The 19943-nt window shown below is 38.1% G+C and overlaps 1 protein-coding gene across 5 annotated transcripts in view; it reads left to right on the top strand.

Annotated features, from left to right (window-relative positions):
* Positions 1-19943, top strand: part of TENT4A (terminal nucleotidyltransferase 4A) — a 58914-nt gene that overhangs the window by 13182 nt on the left and 25789 nt on the right. For all 5 annotated transcript variants that reach the window (XM_038127321.1, XM_038127322.1, XM_038127326.1 and 2 more), the window contains exons 2-8: positions 1637-1760; positions 3209-3255; positions 4165-4285; positions 5797-5904; positions 6611-6739; positions 7808-8021; positions 14467-14593. In XM_038127321.1, coding sequence (XP_037983249.1) covers positions 1637-1760; positions 3209-3255; positions 4165-4285; positions 5797-5904; positions 6611-6739; positions 7808-8021; positions 14467-14593 — 870 coding nt within the window. The remainder of the gene's footprint in view (positions 1-1636; positions 1761-3208; positions 3256-4164; positions 4286-5796; positions 5905-6610; positions 6740-7807; positions 8022-14466; positions 14594-19943) is intronic.

The raw sequence follows: 19943 nt of genomic DNA, 5'->3' as shown, positions 1-19943 counted from the left end.
AAACATCAGATAAAATCATTGCCAGGCAGCAGTTTAAAATAAAGCACTCTTTATTCTGATGCATACTTAAATTCTTACTGAATGCCACAAATAACAAAGCAGAAATGGACTAAAATACCTGGAAAAATCTATGGAATTAAGTTATTTGAGCTAATAGGTATAAGGTTGGGATTCACCCTGAACGTATGCCAAATGAAATTACTGGAGGCTTGGAAGGATGGCTGCCCCTTTGCTTTTCTTGCTTTTTCTTGCTTTCACCCTGTATCTGCCTACTGCAAATTATTGTAGGGAGAAGAACAGGAAGTCTTTAGGCTGTCCCCATTGCTGTTAGGTGTGTTCAAGTATTTTATTCATTGGTCTTTTTGTCTTGGAAAGGTAGGAAAAAAACATGCTTTCTATAAACAAAACAAAATAAGAGCATGCGAGTTTGTGTTTTCTGTCTTGCTCTAAAATGTTGAAATCAAGTGCAAATCATCAGCAAATTGAAATGTTAGTTAAATCTGCTGCATAGTTAAATGTTCAGTTGTAGGTCCAGGCTCAGTTTAAGAAAAGAGAAAGGGCAAACAGTAATTCAAAATTTTTATGCTTTTTGGAAGTATCGTTGAGCTTTGCTGTGAAAATCCCTTTGTGTATGGGAAGGAATACTGACAGTTAAAAATTAGGCATGTGGTCTCTTGGAAGTTACCTGCTAGCAGGGGAGTTACTGAGTAAAATGAATTGCAAAAGTCTCAGCTGAAGAGTTGAGTTCTACTAGAGAGGTATTAAATTTTCCTTTTGGAAGGCTAAGTATATAAACCATAGATTGATTTTTGGGTTTAGGACAGCATTTTGATTTCACTACGATGTTAACTAGATACATTTCATGAGTTAGAGAGAAATCTTAGAAATACGTCAACATCAAAAATATGTTTTGGGAAAATGTCACAGCGGTAGTTATTTGCATTTTTGTTTGGCATGGCTTGATGCTTTTCCATTGAAGGCAAACATGACATTCACCTGAATACTCCAATTTGGCAGCAAGAGTTCTATAGTACTGGTAGATGTGAAACAAAAGGGCTTAATAGCTGTATAAGGTTCCAGTGTCAGGACTCCTTATGTAACATTGGTATAAAAGTACTTTACACTTGAGAATATATTTAACATTTCTCACTTTGAGTTCAGTTGGAAGGTTGCTTTCTGTGTGAATGAATGGCTAATGAAGGGCCTGAGTGTCAATCTGTATGTTTTTACATCAAGAAATACTCAAATGTCCTTTTTATTGTCCTCTGCAAAATCTCACTAATGCCAGTGGCCTGTTTGCAGTCTGTGTAAACTGCTACACACACAGAAGTAAGAACTGCTGGAAGAATAAACCTGCTTCAAGTCTTTGGTTGATCTTGTGCTGCTTCGCATTTGCATCATTATGTAGTTTTTAAGACTCAGCTTTGTTTTTTAAAGAAAAGAATCATTGAGAATCAGGAATTGAATTTGGCCTTCACAGCTGAGCCAGTAAGAAATTTGGTAAATGTCTACTAGAGTTAGTGTTCAGAGCTCTTTGGTTTAAGGATGATATTAAATAAAGCCTATGGCCTGTTTCTTGTAAAATTTATGGTAATAGTTCAATTGCCACTTTAACTGATCCTACTTTCTCCATTAGACTACATGAAGAAATCATTGACTTCTATGACTTCATGTCCCCTCGTCCTGAAGAAGCAGCTATGAGAAGAGAAGTGGTAAAAAGGATAGAAACAGTCATCAAAGATCTTTGGCCTACCGCTGATGTGAGTGTAACTTCAGCTGTGATTTGCTTCTCTAGTAAATTGTAGAGCTTGGGTCACTTAACCTTGCTATTATCTTTCTTTCTTTTAGGAATGAACAGGTAACTCTTCAAGTTTAAGGCAATTGACTTACTCTCACAGTTCTTGCAGTGTTTGGAAATTTATTTTAAAAAGTGGGGAAATTTCAAACCTAGATTTTGGGTTAATGAGTTTACTGAATGTTTTTTCATTTTGAGAGCTGGGTATGTGAAGCTTTTAGTAGTGCCTTCCTTAAAGTAAAAGCTTATTAAATTGATTGAGTCTCTGTATAATTTAATTTTGAATAATAAATTGAGACTGACTACCTGTGTATCCATTTCTGCAAGGAGTCCTGAATGTGTGGATATTTTAAAATCAAAATATTTTATGAAAGAGCAATTAAATGCAGATTTTTTCTGTACTCTTCATGAATTTGACATTCAAGGAATTGCTTTAGCCCCACTGTAGTGGGAAAATTTAACTCCCTGAGAGATGTTGCAATCTAAGCTGGAATAATTTCAAACACTTTGTTACCCAATGAATAACTCTGCTTATTCAAAAAGAATGTGTTCTAAATTGTATTTCTAGCTTCACCTTTGTGATTGCCAGATTGTAGCATTGTCATTAACTACCAGAAACATGTTTCAGACCATGGTGATTTCATAGTCTTTCATGGCAGACATTGAGGGCTCAGGCTACAGCACTGAGCTAAAAATAACTGTAAAACTTTTCTGCTTCATCCTCACCCCTGTTTTTCCTTCATAATGAGATTTTTGTACCTTGTGGAAATTGATATAAACACTGAAAAGGGCCTGTGTTGCCTGGCAAAAAATTAAGTGAGCTTGTGAGTTGGGCTCTGCTGTATCAGAGAGGGAAGAACATCTCAATTCTTTAGATGGGAAGCTCACTGAAAGTATTTGATGTGGTCTGTGGATGTATATTCATTGTGCCTGCTTTTGCACACACAAACACCTGCTGCTACTTCATAGTTGTTCTTGACAGTAAAATCTGTAGTATTCATATTTATCTGAATGATGTGTTTAGATGTACTTGCTGGTTTTTAAACATAAAAATTTGGAAAAAATTTCCCTTAAACTCTTTCAGTAAAGCTGTCCTGTAAGGAAAGGAAGGATCAGGAGGGAAGGAAATTGATAAAAGCTTGTATGTCTGTCAAACTGGAAATAAATAATGCAAAGAACTTGCTTAAATTTACTCCCTGCAAGCTGGATTGGTAGTTATTTCATGGTAAAGAAGCCAAATTTTCTCTAAAGTTGCATCTCTAAGAAAAAGTGTGCTTGTACAGAGAGTATATGGTAAAGTAGTTTTTTACTGGCTATATCCTTAACAACCGGAGAAGAATATGAAGTTTTGTGAAAGTAAAAGGAAGTGAGCATTCATAATTGCAAGATGTTTTCCTGCTGTGTTCTTTTCAGGTCCAGATATTTGGCAGCTTTAGTACAGGGCTTTATCTTCCAACTAGGTAAGTAATAGTTTACTCTTGTCTTCTTTTAGAGAAACGGTAGATTTCAAAGAGGAATTTAGAATGGAATGTGCAAATGTGTCAAACTTTCAGTAAAACTTTTGTATTTCATGTGACAAAGGGAAGAGCTTCTGAACTTCAAGATTTGTGATAAGTATTTGATATATTATCTTACTAGTGCTCTGCTTGTTGGCCCTTTGGTGAATTACCTTTTCCTTGTGTCTGGGGTTAGTCTTTGGCTTTTTTTTTTAAACAGACAAGTGAAACAATGTTTGACATTTCCCTTGTAAACATTGTATTGCTAAATAAGATAACTTACTAAGAATGTGTCACTTATCACAGAGTTCCTGTGTAAAGTCAAAAGAACCATCACAGTGCTGTATTCCCATCTTTTTGGAGAGCAAAATGTCTTACTTAATTTGGTATTTTGTATCACTTAATGGTTCAATTGGATGTGGAGACCTGTGTAGCTCTGCCTTGAAGATGAAGTTGTCTTTATAGAAATTAAATTTTCAGAAGGAAAGCACTGGAAATTTTGTTTCTGTGAATACCAATCACTGATAAAATTCATTGGATTATTAAAATGCCTGTCAACATGCGTACATAGATAATGGATGGAATGGGACTGTTTAAGTCAGAGGGGAGGGAGCATGAAAGGTAAAGGAACTCAGAGAAAAACTCATCAGATTAATGGAAGCAAGAAACTAGAATACTGCTTTGGGTCCTAAAACACTGTGGACTCTCTTGCTTTAATGCTCCTGGAAGAAGCTTATTGGGAACCTACACTGCAAATTGCAAAATGATTGCCATGTATGACTGTAATACGTAGAATGCCAATCTTACCATATTTTTTTGTAGTGTATTGTGCTTTAGATTGACTGGATTTCATGCTGTGTTCTTTTTGTCTAGTGATATTGATCTAGTTGTTTTTGGGAAATGGGAACGACCCCCTTTACAGCTGTTGGAGCAAGCACTGAGAAAACACAATGTGGCTGAGCCATATTCCATTAAAGTACTTGACAAAGCTACGGTAAGTAATAGCTTTGAAATACTGAACTGAAAAACTTTCAGGCCCCTTCAGATATTGGTGATAAATAATATTCTTAATTCCTGAAGCAAATTATATTGTCTTAAACTCTCTGCAAGATTTCAGTGGAATCTGTATGTGCTTAGCAATAGCATGGAGTCTTTTACATGGACATCGGTAATTCTGTGTATTGTGTTTGCTGAAGGCCATACTTTATATTTATGTTGTCAATAAAGATCTGAAAGTTAGTATTTGCAAAATATCCAGTAAAATAAGTTAACTATTTGCATAATGTTTTTCCACAGACCTTTGAGGGGAATTTTTTAAGCCAGTAACTAGAGCTGTCTAGTTTTCAACACGGTTTTTAGTTTGTCTTGTTTGATGGCATAGTGAAGTGTTCCAAACCTGACATTGAGTTTTCCTGTCCAAAATATACTATTTGAGAGCTTTATGTCACTTGTGAGACTGATGTATGTTATCTCTTGCATCTTTCTTGTAAGCCTGAGTCATGTTGAATATGTTAAAAACTTAATGCATGAGAATTTTATGTTACTGAGCAAGTTATGTTTTCTTGAGGGGACTAAGGTGAGTATTCCAAACTAGCAAGCTTCTGTTTTGTGGTCTCTAAAGCAGTCTTCCTCTTTTAGGTTGATAATATTCCTGTGGCTTTCATTAGAGTAGCAGTACATAACACTAGCTTTGGTAGTCTTTGGTTTGCCTGAGAACTAATGGGATTTTCAGAATCCGTATTACCAGTTAATGATGGAAAACAGCACTAGGCTGGGCTTTACAATTCTACTATTCCTTCTTACTATTTTTTTCTTCTGATGTTGGTATAAATGCTATACTTTTGCTCTTTTTTGTTTGCCACTTCAGATTTAAAGTATGAGGAGTTCAATTTAAAATAAATGTTATCAGCTGAAGTTTAAGTTATAATTGTAAAATGATTTTGTCGGGCCATGCCTTGCAGATGGTAGTGTGAAGCTAAACTACATATTCAGTCATTTTATATTAATTTATTCCTGCCATATTACTACAGCAGCTTTGCTTTATGTCTTCTGGCTTTCATTTGACTCTGCATTGAACCAGTTCATCTTGATAAACCAGCAGGCATTACTTTGTGCTAGGCTGGTTTCCTGTCAGTTCAGTAAGTGAATGGTGCAGTACTGGGTCAGAGGAATGCAGTTCCCCCAGGGTATGAGATTACAAGATCTCCTATTAATTGGAATGAGTCATTAAATTTAGTAAATTGTCATATGAAACACTACTATTGCAGCTATGATGAATGCAGATAGCTAATAGCTGTGGTAGAGTACCAGAGTGATGGTAAGTTAATGTGGTTGTACATTAATCACCTTCCTAGAAAGCATTCAGTGGTCAGTCAGGTTAGGATTGTTACCCTCCTCTCAGACAGACTTGATAGTTGCAATCATTTTGGCTGCTTGTATCCATGTGTCTTGAGTAAGCTAGTGTTGTATTCCTGGGGGTTCACATTCTTGTTGTAATCTTTTCAGGTACCAATAATAAAACTCACTGACCAGGAGACAGAAGTGAAAGTTGACATCAGTTTTAATGTAGAAACTGGTGTGAAGGCAGCTCGATTTATCAAGGAATACATGAAGGTATCAGCCATGTATTGAATGTTATGCTACTTACCAAGGATGTGCTAGATGCTTAGCTAACCTTTTTTGGTATGGCTTGACAATTTATTGCTGAAGACTATTTTCATTAATTAAATTACTAATTAAACACAGGTATTTTAATTTATTATCAATTGGTGTCCATTCAGTGTTCACTTTGAGTGCTAGGTGTTTGAGTGAATTAACCTGTACACTGGGAAAGAACTTCTATGCTCATGTCTAGATGTACAGATAGGCACTAAACTTTGCTTCTGAAGCAAGTCTCTTTTCAAGTTTTGCTTACCTTGAATTTAAGTGCTGCTGCATTGTGAATACCGTCCTGCTAAACTGTCAAAAAACAATTCTTGTGTAGCTACGCACTTAAAAGTTTCCTTTTATGCTCTGTAGTAAAAGTACTATTTAGACTGAAAGCTTTGACTATAGTAAGTGATATTGGCATTCAGAGAAGGATATGAAAGTCTTACTGTTTAGGTGGGAAATAAATTTGATACATAAGATCTTTGATCAAAATTCATCTGTTTCTAGAATAAAAAAAGGCAAGTTTCAGTTCTTCCTGTGGAAACACTGTATAGCACACCACTGGAAATATTTTTGTATTAGATGAATCTTTGTCTGCTGAGATTGCGTACTTCTTTATTTGTTTTGGAATGTTGACATTGTCATTGATAAAACTTGTTTTGCTTTGCAGAAATATTCTTTGCTACCTTACTTGATTTTAGTATTAAAACAGTTCCTCCTTCAGAGGGATTTGAATGAAGTTTTTACTGGTGGAATTAGCTCTTACAGCCTAATTTTAATGGCAATTAGTTTCTTGCAGGTAAGTCTGTTCCTTATTTGTTTCCATGTTCTTCAAAATATTTTGGGTTCTGTACCTGTGCCCTTTTATTGTACTGTTTATTCAGATGCCCTTTGCAAAGCACAGCATTACTGTTATGTCTCAGAGTTTGACACTCGAAAGATCCTGTGGACTGCCTCTCAAATATCCAGGATCTGTCCTGTGTGGACTGGAACAGCAGCAGGAGCCTTGTGAAAGGCATAGAGGCTGTGCATTGCACTCTACACCAGGGCCTGTACCTGAATCATCTTAGTAGTGCTTCATAAATCTGCAGGATGCATTTTGTCTTTTGCTTCCCAGACTACTGATACTGAATGTGCAGAGTAGTTGATTTCAGTGTTTATTAAAATGATAGAATCCAATAGTCAAGTTATTTTTTTTCTTTTATGTTGGTTAGGTTTTAACATGCTTAAGACTGGCAGATGCTGTACTTGACTGATGAAATAGTCACAAGTTACAATGTTAGAAACAAGTTACAACTTCTCTTAAACATTTTTGTGACAGTGAGCCTCCTACAGGTATGATGAGGTATGGGGTTAGCATCTCTCAGCAGCTGTGGTAATGGAAAACTTCCATATTCTGCTGCTGGTGGTGTTGACTGAAATATTGCTACAGATTTTCTGTACCAAATACAATAAGTAGAGATAGAGGCACAAACTGTATTTCAGTTGGGACAAGTAGATTGCCCCCCCACTTTGAGGGCATTGAGGGATGGACTTGCTGTGGAAAATCAGGTACTACTTTTTTACTAACTAGGCTGTAATTTAGTAGGCAGTACTTATTTCTTGTTTTTGACGTAAGGAAAAGAATTCCCTCGTCCTCAAAAAGCTACATGAAGAAAGATGAAAGAATTCTTTGGCTTTCAGATACTGCCCAAGTGCTGCCCTCTCTAGGTTGTGTAAGAGGGGTTTAAGTACATGCAGAGTGAATTATTCAGTTGAGACTTATGTGAAGAAACATTCAGCTGTTTAAATGAGACCTTTTTGTTGCCCTGTGTTATGGTCTGAAAACTACTAATTTTTATATATAAAAATGGATTTGTGTTAACAGCTACATCCAAGAATTGATGCCAGAAGAGCTGATGAAAACCTTGGAATGCTTCTAATAGAATTTTTTGAACTCTATGGAAGGAATTTTAACTACTTGAAAACTGGTATTAGAATAAAAAATGGAGGTGCCTATATTGCCAAAGAAGAAATCATGAAAGTCATGACTAATGGATACAGACCATCCATGCTATGTATTGAAGATCCTCTTCTGCCCGGTAAGACTGTACACTTCCTGCAATATTCCAGAGCTCTGGCTCAGCTTGTGCTCTCAGCTTGCGTTAGTCCGTCAGATGAGTTAAGAAGCTGCACTGGGAAGAGGCTGTTGCTGCTGTAGAGGTACAGTCATGTAGGAGGGCTGAGGGATATGGACCTGAGATCTCACAAGATTCTCAGCCTGAGTAAATTGCATTACATGCAAACAGTGCAGTTGCATAATGCTTTGGAGATCCAGAAGTGTGTTGAGGACACAATGAGATTCTCTGACAGCAGTGACTGCTAGTGAAAGAAAGAATTCCAGGAAATCCTGGAAGGCGTGCTGTTAACAGAACAGTCTCCATCATTTGCTATGAGATTGAGATTGGAAGGTGTAGCTTTTACTGCCACAGTCTGTGGTGCCATACTTCACATAAGTCACACCATACGGGAAAGAAATGCCCCAGGTGCAGAACCTACCACAGGGACTGTGCAGGAACAGGGGTGGATATCTGTAAAAAGCAGCTGCAGTGGTGGTGGTGTGGAGAGCACTTTGCATAGCTGGCTTCTGTGCTGCACAAGGATCTTTAGGGAATGACAGTTACAGTTTTAGGGTTGGATGTTCTTTTGTAGTACTTAACATAAAATTATTTTATTTTTTTAGCTTTGGTTTTAATTCAGTAACCCTCAAAATAATTGAGCTTCATTTTGGCTAAGTGCCTCAGGAAAATTTCCAGCTTTATAGTACTCAGTTTGTATTCTATTTAGACCATCACAAGTAGCTGAAATTCCAAACCAGCTTTTTAATAAAGTCAATTTTCAGTTAATTTGGACTTCAGCACAAGTATTTCTAGAATGTAATTGGCAGTCAAAGTCCATACTGTCACATTTTGTGTGTAGACTACTTATTCACAGCACTTTTAAGCAAATACCATGGATCAGGAGCTGAAGTCTGGCACCTTTCTAAATACTCAATATGCTAAATGTTCATAGTTCCCTAGAACAGGCTTCAGGCTGTGATACTCATTTGTCTAACCTTGTCTCTGATATGTTTGTAACTGTGTCCATCATGACTCTTGTACTTGGCCAGGCATAGGTTAGGGTGTGATTGTGCAGAGCTGTTGTTGTCATTGAGATTTCTTTTAGGAGCTGTGTACTTACTTGCCTGAAGACCCATTTGAATAACAGCATGAGCCACAATTGTTTAGAGTCAAAAATCCTTACTGCCCTCCAGTTCTGTTCCTTTCTACCTGCTGGGGACTGAAGGAGAACAAATTGTGTGTGCTACACAATGTTTTAATCACTGCTAATAGTACTCTGAAGAAGTAAAAAGAAGTCTAATAAGGGCTCTGAACTGTTCCTCCTAGCATTAATCTTGCAGAAACGAAGAATTGTCCTTTAGAAGAAAGAATAGCTGTATGCTGTCAAAGAGTTGATAAGAATTAAATTAAATTAAGAGATTGTATGGTGTGAGATAATATAATTCTTACAGGGGATAGTGTTTTGGCAATGGAAGTGAAAACTGACAATATTTTGAAGTTATCTGACCACTATGTCTCATAAGGTTATTTTTTAGCAGCTACCACAGACCTTCAGAACTTGCCAGATGAAGCTAGGAGGAGAATTACGTAGCACGTATAGGATGGCTCTTTGAATCAGATCTGATGAGTACAGCCTCCTCAGATTCAGACTTAATCACATATTCCTGCAGTATCTAAAATTGCCTGTCAAGTGTATGTTGGTAACATCTAGAATTCTGTTAATTAGTTTTGTTCTGTTATTCCTTCTGTCCCAGTACAAAAATCTTTCCCAAGGGTTCAGGTCCTTGCCCAGTTTACAAGTCATCTCTGATGAGTTTGTGTTCAGATCCACTCCATGTCTGACTCTGAGGGTTGGTGGCAGTACTGTGAAGGAGATGGGAATAAGTTATTTTCGTAAAGAGTGTACACAGATGTCTCAAATTAGCATAAGCTACTGGTGAGTTTTACCCCTGCAAACCTGTGTTTGCAGAGGTTTTTAACTTCGTTTTTCAATCCTTTTTTGGTTTTTTTTTTTTTAGCCTGATCACAGCTGTCTGTAGGGTTCCTGTTAAGCCTTGGAAGAATACTTGAAAAGATGGCTTCTTAATCCCAAAATGAGACAGAAAGTACAGGGATAAAAAAACCTCTCCCTTTCAATTTCTCAAAAGATTATCAAAGTAGTGTAAAAGTAGCTCCTGTGAGTGTATGCAGTAGTTCAGCGATGGGATACTGAAGGATATAACTCAAAAGAATAACTGTAAAGCGGTCTTGTAGGGAACAGGAATGTGTTTAGTGGGATTAGTTTCTTTAAGTCAGAGGAACTGGTTTTTATTCAGTGTGAAATGGTGGGTGATGTCTGGCTAAGAGACAAAAGGTGTCATCAGAAGGATGTGATAGATCATTCTCATTCTACATGCTCATTACCTTCTGTTAGTTTCTGGGTTTGGGAGGAACAGGTATCCAGGTTCCATATTCCAGTGTTGTTTTGGTTGTAGTGGGTTTTCTTAGATTCTGTTAGGTAGTGCAGGGTTTCCTTAGAGATTTTCAGAGACTGATCATTGTGTGTCAGAAGATGATAATTTGTGTGATTTAAGAAGAGGATTCCAACAAAAATGTCGGAAGTTGACACTTCAAGTGGGAAGCTTGTTGAGGTCCAGATTTGAGTTATCAGACTAATATAGCAATGATGCATTTTGAAGTCATCATTTATACTTGGTCTTTGTACATAGTCTTAGCTCTTTCATCTTGAGTTAATGTCCTAGGACAGGGTAATGAAATGAAAATCATTCCCTTAGCATTGTCTAAAGGAGGGAGTTTCCATAAACCTCTTGTAACTGCACCCTTTCAGTTTCTCAAAGCACTTGTCCTTTTTTGTAAAATATATAAAAAGCAAAAGCATTTATTAAGGAGAGCTGCAAAGCCAGGCACTCAGAAGTTTGTTCACAGGAATATGTTGGAGCAGCGTAGATAATGTCATCTTGGAAAAGGTTTGTCTGGAGTTGATCTATCAGTATCCTGTTTTGAAAGACATAACTGTTTGCAGTTGACAAATCTTTTAATCTGTGGTTGTAAAACAAGCTTGGCACTTACCCGGCAGACTGTTAGGGAGCTTGTTATTTTATACCTTTGTGAATCAGGTGATTATCAAGGTCCTTCAGTCATTTCTGATGCTCGGAACAGGAATAATTTTTGGTCTAGTTTCAGACTGGCAGTAGCTAGAGCAGCTAAATTGCTATTCTTTAACACCAAGTTTAAAACTTGGAGTTCCACCTGTGCAGCTCCATTCATGAGGAAGTTTGTTCTTCATTCTGAATTGCTGCGGTCAGTAAAGAAAGTTCTAAACCTTAAATGTGTTTCCTTGGAAAAGAGAATCTTCAACTTGCAGGGTTTATTATGCTTCATGTTGCTTGCTTCTGCATCTTGATAGCTCACAAGTATGGGAAGTAAATAGATTTGAGATTGGCAACATCTATGAGATTATCTCTTCTAGCCTAATGGCTGCCCAGAATGATTCATTGCAGCTTTTCAGTATCAGCTATTTGTCATTAGAACCTGCAAATATATATGTTTGTATGTGTGTATAAAACATAAGTGTTTATAAAAATACACAGGTTCATTGAAGTTAGGATTTGAAAGAACCTCTTTAATGCTGAATGTTGCAAAAAGCTGTTTACTAGCTAATAGCTTAACATAAATGGGTCTGCTTCAGTTCTAGCTCATGGTCTTACCTTTACCTTTTCAGGCCGTGTTCTTAAAACCGCTTCAGGTAAAGGAAGGCTACCTGATGGAGTGGTAATACTGATAGCAAGTGATGGAAATTTTGGACATGCTCCTTTAGGGATGAAGGCTTTGTAAGAAAGAATAAGGATTGAATTATACATGAAATCACACACCATTGTTATCTGCTAATGTACATCTGAGGATTGAAGTATGTATGATTTTTTTAAAGAGTGACAGCATTTGGGTTGCGTGCTTTAACTGATCAGTCTAGATTGTGACCAAAGAAGGATGCTCAGTTATGTGAGACACGGCTCTCTAATGAGAGTGATCTCTCAGAAGATAATCTATTCAGGGCAGCAAATGCAAATGTGTGATCTTCTGGCTTCTTGAATATGTTGTTTTTTGGATTGGCTAGGGTCATCTTTATACAGACCTGACAGGTGCAGTTCACAGTAGCTCCAGCTGCAGCCCAAGTAAAAAGCTCTGCAGACTGTATAATTGATTAAGACCTGTTAATTCAGACATATTTATGAATGAGTTACCGGTGCAGAATGAGGCAATCCAGGAACCCAAGCATGGTATGGCATGAGCTATTCTGCCTCTCTTCTCAAATCTGCTTCAATCACGACTCAAGCACAACTTCATTGATTTAAACTAAACTGCCCGAGTTTGTTGTAATTGGTTTAGGGAAGGCTTTTGATTTCTTTTGCTGGCACAACAGACGAGGTAGTGACAACTGATAAAAGGAATAGCCAATATTTTGTGGCAGCCCTGTCTTCATTTTGGTATAACTTTATGCAGGATACATGCCAAATGTACCTGCCTAGCATTGGGTTAGACTAAACTAACAAAGATTCTTTGAGTGCACGTTGAGTGTGTATTCTTAATTAGTGTTATGTGAGTTTATAGAATCGTTTAGGTTGGAAAAGAGCCCTAACATCAAGTCCAACCATAGGGGGACTTTAATTTAGTGGTAGTTGCAGTTATGTGTTTTTAGCCCCTTGTATGTATTCCATTTCTGTATTGCTTCTCAATTTAATTCTCTTACATATCTAGGTTTAGAATATCATTATGTGGCTGGACACAAGTGTTCTACCTCTGAAAAGCCCTTACTGAATTAATCATTACTTTTTTAGTATAATTAACATTGTGTTCTGATTTCATGACCACTAAAATATTTTGGTCACTTCTCAGCCACCTTTGGACTAAGTCCTTTGTGAAGTCCTCTGTGAAGAACATTACCATGTGTTTCCTCCTAGATTCACTGTCCTAGGCCCACATTGATCTCTGCTTTTACTTCAGAATAGAGTCCAATAGCAAATAAACCATTTGGAGAGGCTTCTGTAACCTTGAGCCTAGTGGCTGCTGTATACCACATTGGTGCATTCAGAGCAAGATACTCACTTATGTCAGTAAGCAGGAGTATTTCTTGATCGTTTTATTATTTGATCATGTGAATTACTAGAAAAATTCTGTTTTCCCAAAATGCTTTTATGTTTTCAGTTAGTTTTCATTGATTATGCTGTTAGAGTGGCATTATAGTTGGAGAATTTTGAAAGAAATCTGTTTTCTTCCCCTGGATGACAAATCCCAGCAGGTTTGTCTATAGTGGCTTGCTGGACAAAACACTCAGGGAAGTGAAGCGTTCCTCTAAAGTCAAACTCAGCCTTGTTGGATTCTGTCCTCCAAAGGATGGATTCTGTCATTTACCCATCAATTTTTCAAAGCAGGTTTTTCATTGATTTCTTCCACTCATGGGCTCTGATCTGATTTTCATGTCTGGTGGTTCATCCTTTTCTAGAGTTCTCACATCATTTCACACATCATTCTGAAGGAGGGAACCTTGCACTGTAAGCAGTTTTCTACCCACTCAAGACCTAGTCCATATTTTATGCAATTTGAGAGCAGTTTTATTTATGTTTCTTAAATTGAATGCTGACAGTGAATTTTGATGTCTGATGCCAAATACATCTACATGAAGCTCCCAAATGCCTTCTGCTAGTAACAGCAAGATTGTTCTAGGTATCAGATGGGTGATCTGTTCTTGTACATTGTACACCTTCTGTATCAGTGACAATGTTCTTAACTTCTGCAGTTCTTCACATTGCAGTAGGTTTGGAAAGAGTTCCAGTTAAAATGTCACTCATTCCTAAAGTAGGGCAGTTGAGAGTGCTACAGACTTGATAAAAAAACAGTACTATAAAATCTTCTGGAATCCTCTATGATAGATTTCTGAAAAACTGGCTTATCCTGTGGAGATAAATATCTTCATGTGCTGGTTTATTAATCTGTAGTTTTGATAAGGTTAAATAGGGTTTTATGTGAGTCTGTCTGACATAATGAAGGTTACACAAATGAAATTTTCAACTGAATTTGGCCTGCAGGAACTCTACTGGTAAGTGAGACATGGTGCCTTGAGCTTGGTGGATTCCCTCTGGAAGACAGCTCTAAGAGCTTTAAGCTGATCTCTATGCTCTGTTTCTTTCAAGCACTATATATGAGTATTTTAGAAGTGATAAATTGAGTGCATAATGTTAAGTGTCATTCCTAAGGTCAACTTCTTTTGTTGAAATAGGCACACTTAGGTGTTCCTGATGTGGCTAGGATGGGATAACTGGTTTAAACAGAATTAAGCTGTGTTGTTGAGGCTTCTGAGCTTTAAGTATGAGTAATGTTTTGGTAACTGATATTAAAAAAAGATGATCTGATGACTGTCACATTATTTCAGGAAACGACGTTGGCAGAAGTTCTTACGGTGCCATGCAAGTGAAACAAGTTTTTGATTATGCCTACATTGTTCTTAGCCATGCAGTATCACCACTTGCAAGATCATATCCAAATAGAGATTCTGAGAGGTAATTAGTTCACTTTTTCAATATCCATTTGTCTGTGTAATCAGCTAGGAATGTTTGGTTCTAGATTCATACAAGGAATGTTGTTATTTATTGTTTAACTGTGGTTGTATTGAAATCTGCACAGAAATTTTACCTGCCCAGGGATATGAGAGTGCAATGCTTCAATGAGCAGCACTAAAATGAAGAGAGTATGATAAAACCCATGATGAGTCCAACATTTTGCTTGAAGTATTTCAAAGGAGGGTTTGCTGGTTTAATGTTTAGTATGATGTATGTCTGTATTGTGGCAGAAAGAAATGTGTGTGATCAAATTACTTGTTTAGACAATAAGAAAACTTGACAAAAAGGCTAAGAATTTTTCTGGTTCTTCAATAAATGCCCCCACAAGCTGTTTTAAAAGATTTGATATGTATTTAAGAATTAAAAAAGGCTTAAAATACTAAATTATAAAACCTAATAGAATCAGTCCTTGTGGGGTTTCACCCCCGGATTGGGATGACCCCGAAAGATGGAAAAGTCCCTCCTCCAACCCGTGCCTTCGAAGAAAGACTCAGTAGTCTTCTGTTGTCTGTTCTCAAGGTTGTTTATTGTTGGTTATCTACAAGATTCTTCTCCCTGAACTGCTGTGGCCCGTTCAGCAGCTCAGACAAAGGCACACTGCCCTCCCAGGGGGCTGGTGCTATCTTTTATATCATATATTACGTACTACATGTTTATGCTTTTTCTCCAATACCTACTATCTATATTGAATGGTGACTTTCTACTCTAAACCAATCTGTAAGTGCCAACATCACCAAAGACATGGAGGCTAGGAAGGAGAAAGAAAGAGGACAGGGCACACCCAAGTCCCTCCATCTTAGAACTCCTGACCCCCATGTACAAAACTTGGACCCCTGCGTACAAGGCTTAAAACCCCCCTGTACAGCACTCAGAAATCCTACCCTTTACTTCGTGACTACTTCTACTACAATATCTAAACTTTTGTGACTTCTTGTTCTTCCTGCAAAGTTGGTAAACTGTTCCATGGGTCAGATTCAAAACCACAGGGGTCTCTGGCTGCATGCCAGGGTCTCAGATGCTTTTGACCTGGGTCTGGAACGTCCGAGAATGTCTGTGGGACATTCTGAGTTCCGACAAGTCCTGTTTGATCATATTGCCAGAACTGCCATTAAAAGTAGCATACTTCTAGACATGCCATTTTTAATGCGGTTCTTAGTGTCTTTCCTAGAAACACAACCAGTGCTTCGAGCTCTCACCTTTGCAATTTCTGTTTTTTGAAAGAGAGAGGAGAAAGATAATGAAGGCATGGCAGCCATGTGGTATTCCCATTCATGTAACTGCTCTAGCACCTTTTGTTCTAACCCTTAGGGTGACTTTGGACTAGATCACAGGATATCTCTTCCCCGAGACTTCCCTAAAATCCCAATGGCTTTGAGCTCCCTAGCTAATCACAGGGAAGGATGGCTGTAAGATGTCACATAAACCATCTCAGTACAACTGCAAACTCAACTCATGATGTAAACTTTCAGCATTAATGTCGTTGGAAGGTGAAATAGTTCCCTCTAGTAAGTTTACATCAAATTGGACACAGTCTATCACTTGTGAGTTTAAAACTTACAGTACTTTAGGAGTGCCTGTAAATCCTTTAGGTTTTCAGCGGTATTAAATTCACAAAGGTTGAGACTGCACTGTGATGTAGGTACAGAAGAGGGGGTATGGAGTGTTGCGCACCGACTTTTGAGACTGCTGTCTTAAGATATTAAGGGTACTGTTAAATGTGTATTGGCTGACAGTTCTTGGTACTGAATGAAACTTTGTTCTTACCTAAGTACAGGTAGAGTAACCTAGGGATTCCTGAAGTTTTGCTTGTCTTGGGTCCTGGCCTCCCTCCATTAACTTCTCTGTTCTTCTCCAAAGGATATAGTCATTCACCTTTGAGGTGTCTGTATTTACTACAGGCATCAAAAAGTATATTTGTGTAGTATCTAATGGGAGCCTCAGGTGTCATCAGTATGTGCACTTTACATGGACTTGCACTTGTTACTGTATCTGGGAAATGTTTGAATTTTGTTCACAACTACAAACCTGTGGAGCAGTCCCAGCAGCAGTGTTCAGGTGTCATGTCTGACCTGTCTGTGAGTTCTGGGCTGTCTGTGCCAGTGACATCTGAATCTCAGAACCCATCATGCCACTGGCTTGCAAGGGGAACAGCATTCAACAAAGTTCTGTATACAAATAGTCCCCCTAGCACCCGTCTTGTCAGTGCCAAAGGACTTGTAAGTGGATGAGGAGCTGTTTGGTAACAAGTTTGTTGCAGAAGTCAACAGTCCATGTTTGGTCTCAGTTAAACCTGATGTGCTTGGGTAATCCAGGTATGTTTGTGGATCCCTCTTCCTGCTGTAAGGCAGAGTGGTCCATGCTCTGTATGAAGACCTTTCTGGTGGCCTGACCTAAAGCCTGGCCATCTGGGAGTCCTTTGTCCTGATCCATTTTTCCCCTTTTCTAAACTTGTTAGTAGGTGGGTTAAACTATAGCATAACTGTAACTATAAACAATGGGCTCCATTTAAGACCAGGGACTGACTGCTAGTAGAACATGATGTTGTACTAGAGGGAGCAAGACTAAATGAAGATTACTTAAAAGGATAGGAATTTGTAGGAGGCTGAACTCCCCAGGCTGAGTTTATTCAGTTTTGTCCTAATTGGGGCTAGCTTTTTCCTAAGTGGGATGGTTCTTGAATTGTCTGATGGGTTTGAATTCATATTTCCTCTTCCCAGGGAAGGCTTCTGTGTACAGAGTTCTATTTTGTAGAGGACACTCAATAGATTTCACATCTTTCTTGGTGATTGTTGTAGTTCTTTTTCAGGGTCAATCCAACACAAAAATATGTCTGCATTAATCTAAGGCCTTCTAAAGAGTTGCTGCTTCTGATAGTCCCAATGGGGAAAAAAAAAAAGTCAGATAGTAGTCCTTCAGCAGCATAGGCCTTTTTCTTCATCATGGTCTGTGGTAGCAAGTCCCACAGAATAATAAGGGATAGATTCACATCACTCTTACCACTGTTATTCAGGCTTCCAAATAGCTTTTAATTCCCACTACACCACAGATGTTCTATCTCCTCTTGTGGAAAAGCTTTTTTCTTAGCTATAGAAATTACCTTAACACTATTTTGTCCTCAGTCAATCTTACTTATTCCCTTCGGAGAATGGCTTAGGAGAGCTTGATTGACAGTTTGGTTGATTTTATTAGAGCAAACAGCTTCCTGTCATCTTGGAAAAAGGAGTTTCCTCTTAGGAAAATGAGAGACTGATCCATTTTCAACTTGTACAGCTTGTATGCAAGGTAAAGTTTGGTGTTGTCTTCAGCCAACTGAAAATTGTGATTGATTTCTTAATATTTAGGGCCACAGAGACATGAGTCTAGCTGTGAAATACAGTTATGGGCAGGATATCTCCTGCTTAAGGATTGGTGTCAGTATATGCTTTGAACAGCTTTCATATGATCTTTGCCCCTAGCCTGTCTCTGAGAAAGAGTGTGCCATCTCGAGTGAGCTCACTTCTTTAGTCTGTAAGGAATGATTTTTTTTGTAGACTCTTTTAGGTTGGAAAAGACCGCTAAGATCACTGGGTTCAGCTGTTAACCTAGCCACTATGTGTTCACCACTAAACCATGTCCCTCAGTGCCACAGTTGCATGGCTTTTAAGTACACCCAGGACAGTAACTTCATTGCTTCCCTGGACACCCTGTTCCAGTGCTTGATAATCTGTTTGTTGAAATTCTTTCTAATATCTAAACTGAACCTTCTGTGATGCAGCCTGAGGTCATTGCCTCTTATGTTTTCACTTACATGTGAAAAGAGACCAATGTCCACTTGGTACAACCTCCTTTCAGGTAGTTGTAGAGAATGATAAGGTCCACCTTGAGCTTCTTTTTTTCCCAGGCTAAACAACCCAGGTCTTCTCAGGACTCGTGCTCCAGACCCTTCACCAGCTTCATTGCCCTTCTTTGGACTTGGTTTTGAGACCATTTTTCCAGTTCTGTTTCTTGATGAAACACAGGAAACCTTAGCAGATATTTGACAGCAAGCTCTCAATAAGTTCTGTTTATTGATATGTGTTTATTTAGATAGTGGATTATCTGGTACCACCCTGTCCATGCCCTTTATATTAAGGTGTAATTTCATATTATGCCTTGCCCAGGCCAAGTACCTGTGTACTGTCTTCTGTCAGCTGTGCTGTTCCTTCTTTCTCAGTCTGAATCTTGCCTTGCATGAGATCTAGCAGTCCTGCAGTCAGAAGGCGAGTCAGATGGACTTTTTGGTCTGACTGAAAACAGGTATCTCAATGCTTCTGTCATGTCAAGAAGTTGTTCCAGCTTGTGGCTGATGACGGGTAAATCAGAAGCAGCAGGAGTTCACATTTGGGACGAGAGAGAGAGTAGTATTGTACCCTCTCACAGCCCCAAGTTGTGCTGCTCAGGATGTGACAAAAATCCATCCTTAGGTTAATATTTGTTTTGAAGATTGGGATGTTGGTTCACACGCTGGTATCTTACAGAATTTGGCTAGGAATGTGTGCTCAGACTGCATCTTTAAACAGCTCTGTAGCCACATTTGGGAAGCTGAGGAAGTTATATGTAAGGTGGAATGGAAGACTTGTTTTTGCTGTCTCATGCCCTTCTTCTGTATTGTGCTACATGTGGTGCAGCTGGATAAGGTAAAGACCTGTCATGCCAACAGGTCAGAGTTTGAGAAAGCCTAGGCAGTTCCCTATTGCATGTCTGGAGTTGTCATTTACAGGTGATAGTCTTCGAAACAACTATAGCCAGGTAGAAAGTGATCTTTCCATCTCTGTGCTTGGAAAGTTGTTGGGTCTATTCCTTATATGAAATATACTATAAATATATAAGATATTATATATAAATACATATCTATAAATATATATATAAAATAAACTAGCTTGGTAAATAGCTTATTCCTGGTCTTACTGTATGATAATATTAAGGGAAAAAACCTAAAGGGGCATCTTTCTCAGGAGATCTGTCTGATTTTACTAACCAGTTAACAGTATTTTTTCATGTTTTCCAAACAAGCATATTTGAATAACTGTTTGTCTCAGACATCTGTAGAAATTCTGGCCTCGGTCAAAATAAAAGCCCTAAAAGCTTGACATTTTTCACAATAAAGGCAGGGTAGATTAATAGGGTTTTTTTTTTTTTGTTGTTCCTGAGCATTTTCAGTGTTGAAAATAAATTTAGTCATAATTTTCAAATGCTTATTTTAAAAAATTGTTCATTGAACCCATGGATGTGCTTGAGACCCATACATAGGAAATGGTGTTCTTTTGAGATC

This window comes from Motacilla alba, chromosome 2, assembly GCF_015832195.1.
Source record: "Motacilla alba alba isolate MOTALB_02 chromosome 2, Motacilla_alba_V1.0_pri, whole genome shotgun sequence".
In the NCBI taxonomy this organism is placed as follows: Eukaryota; Metazoa; Chordata; class Aves; order Passeriformes; family Motacillidae; genus Motacilla; species Motacilla alba.
The sequence above is the reverse complement of the archived record's forward strand: the minus strand, read 5'-3'. Positions and strand labels throughout refer to the sequence as shown.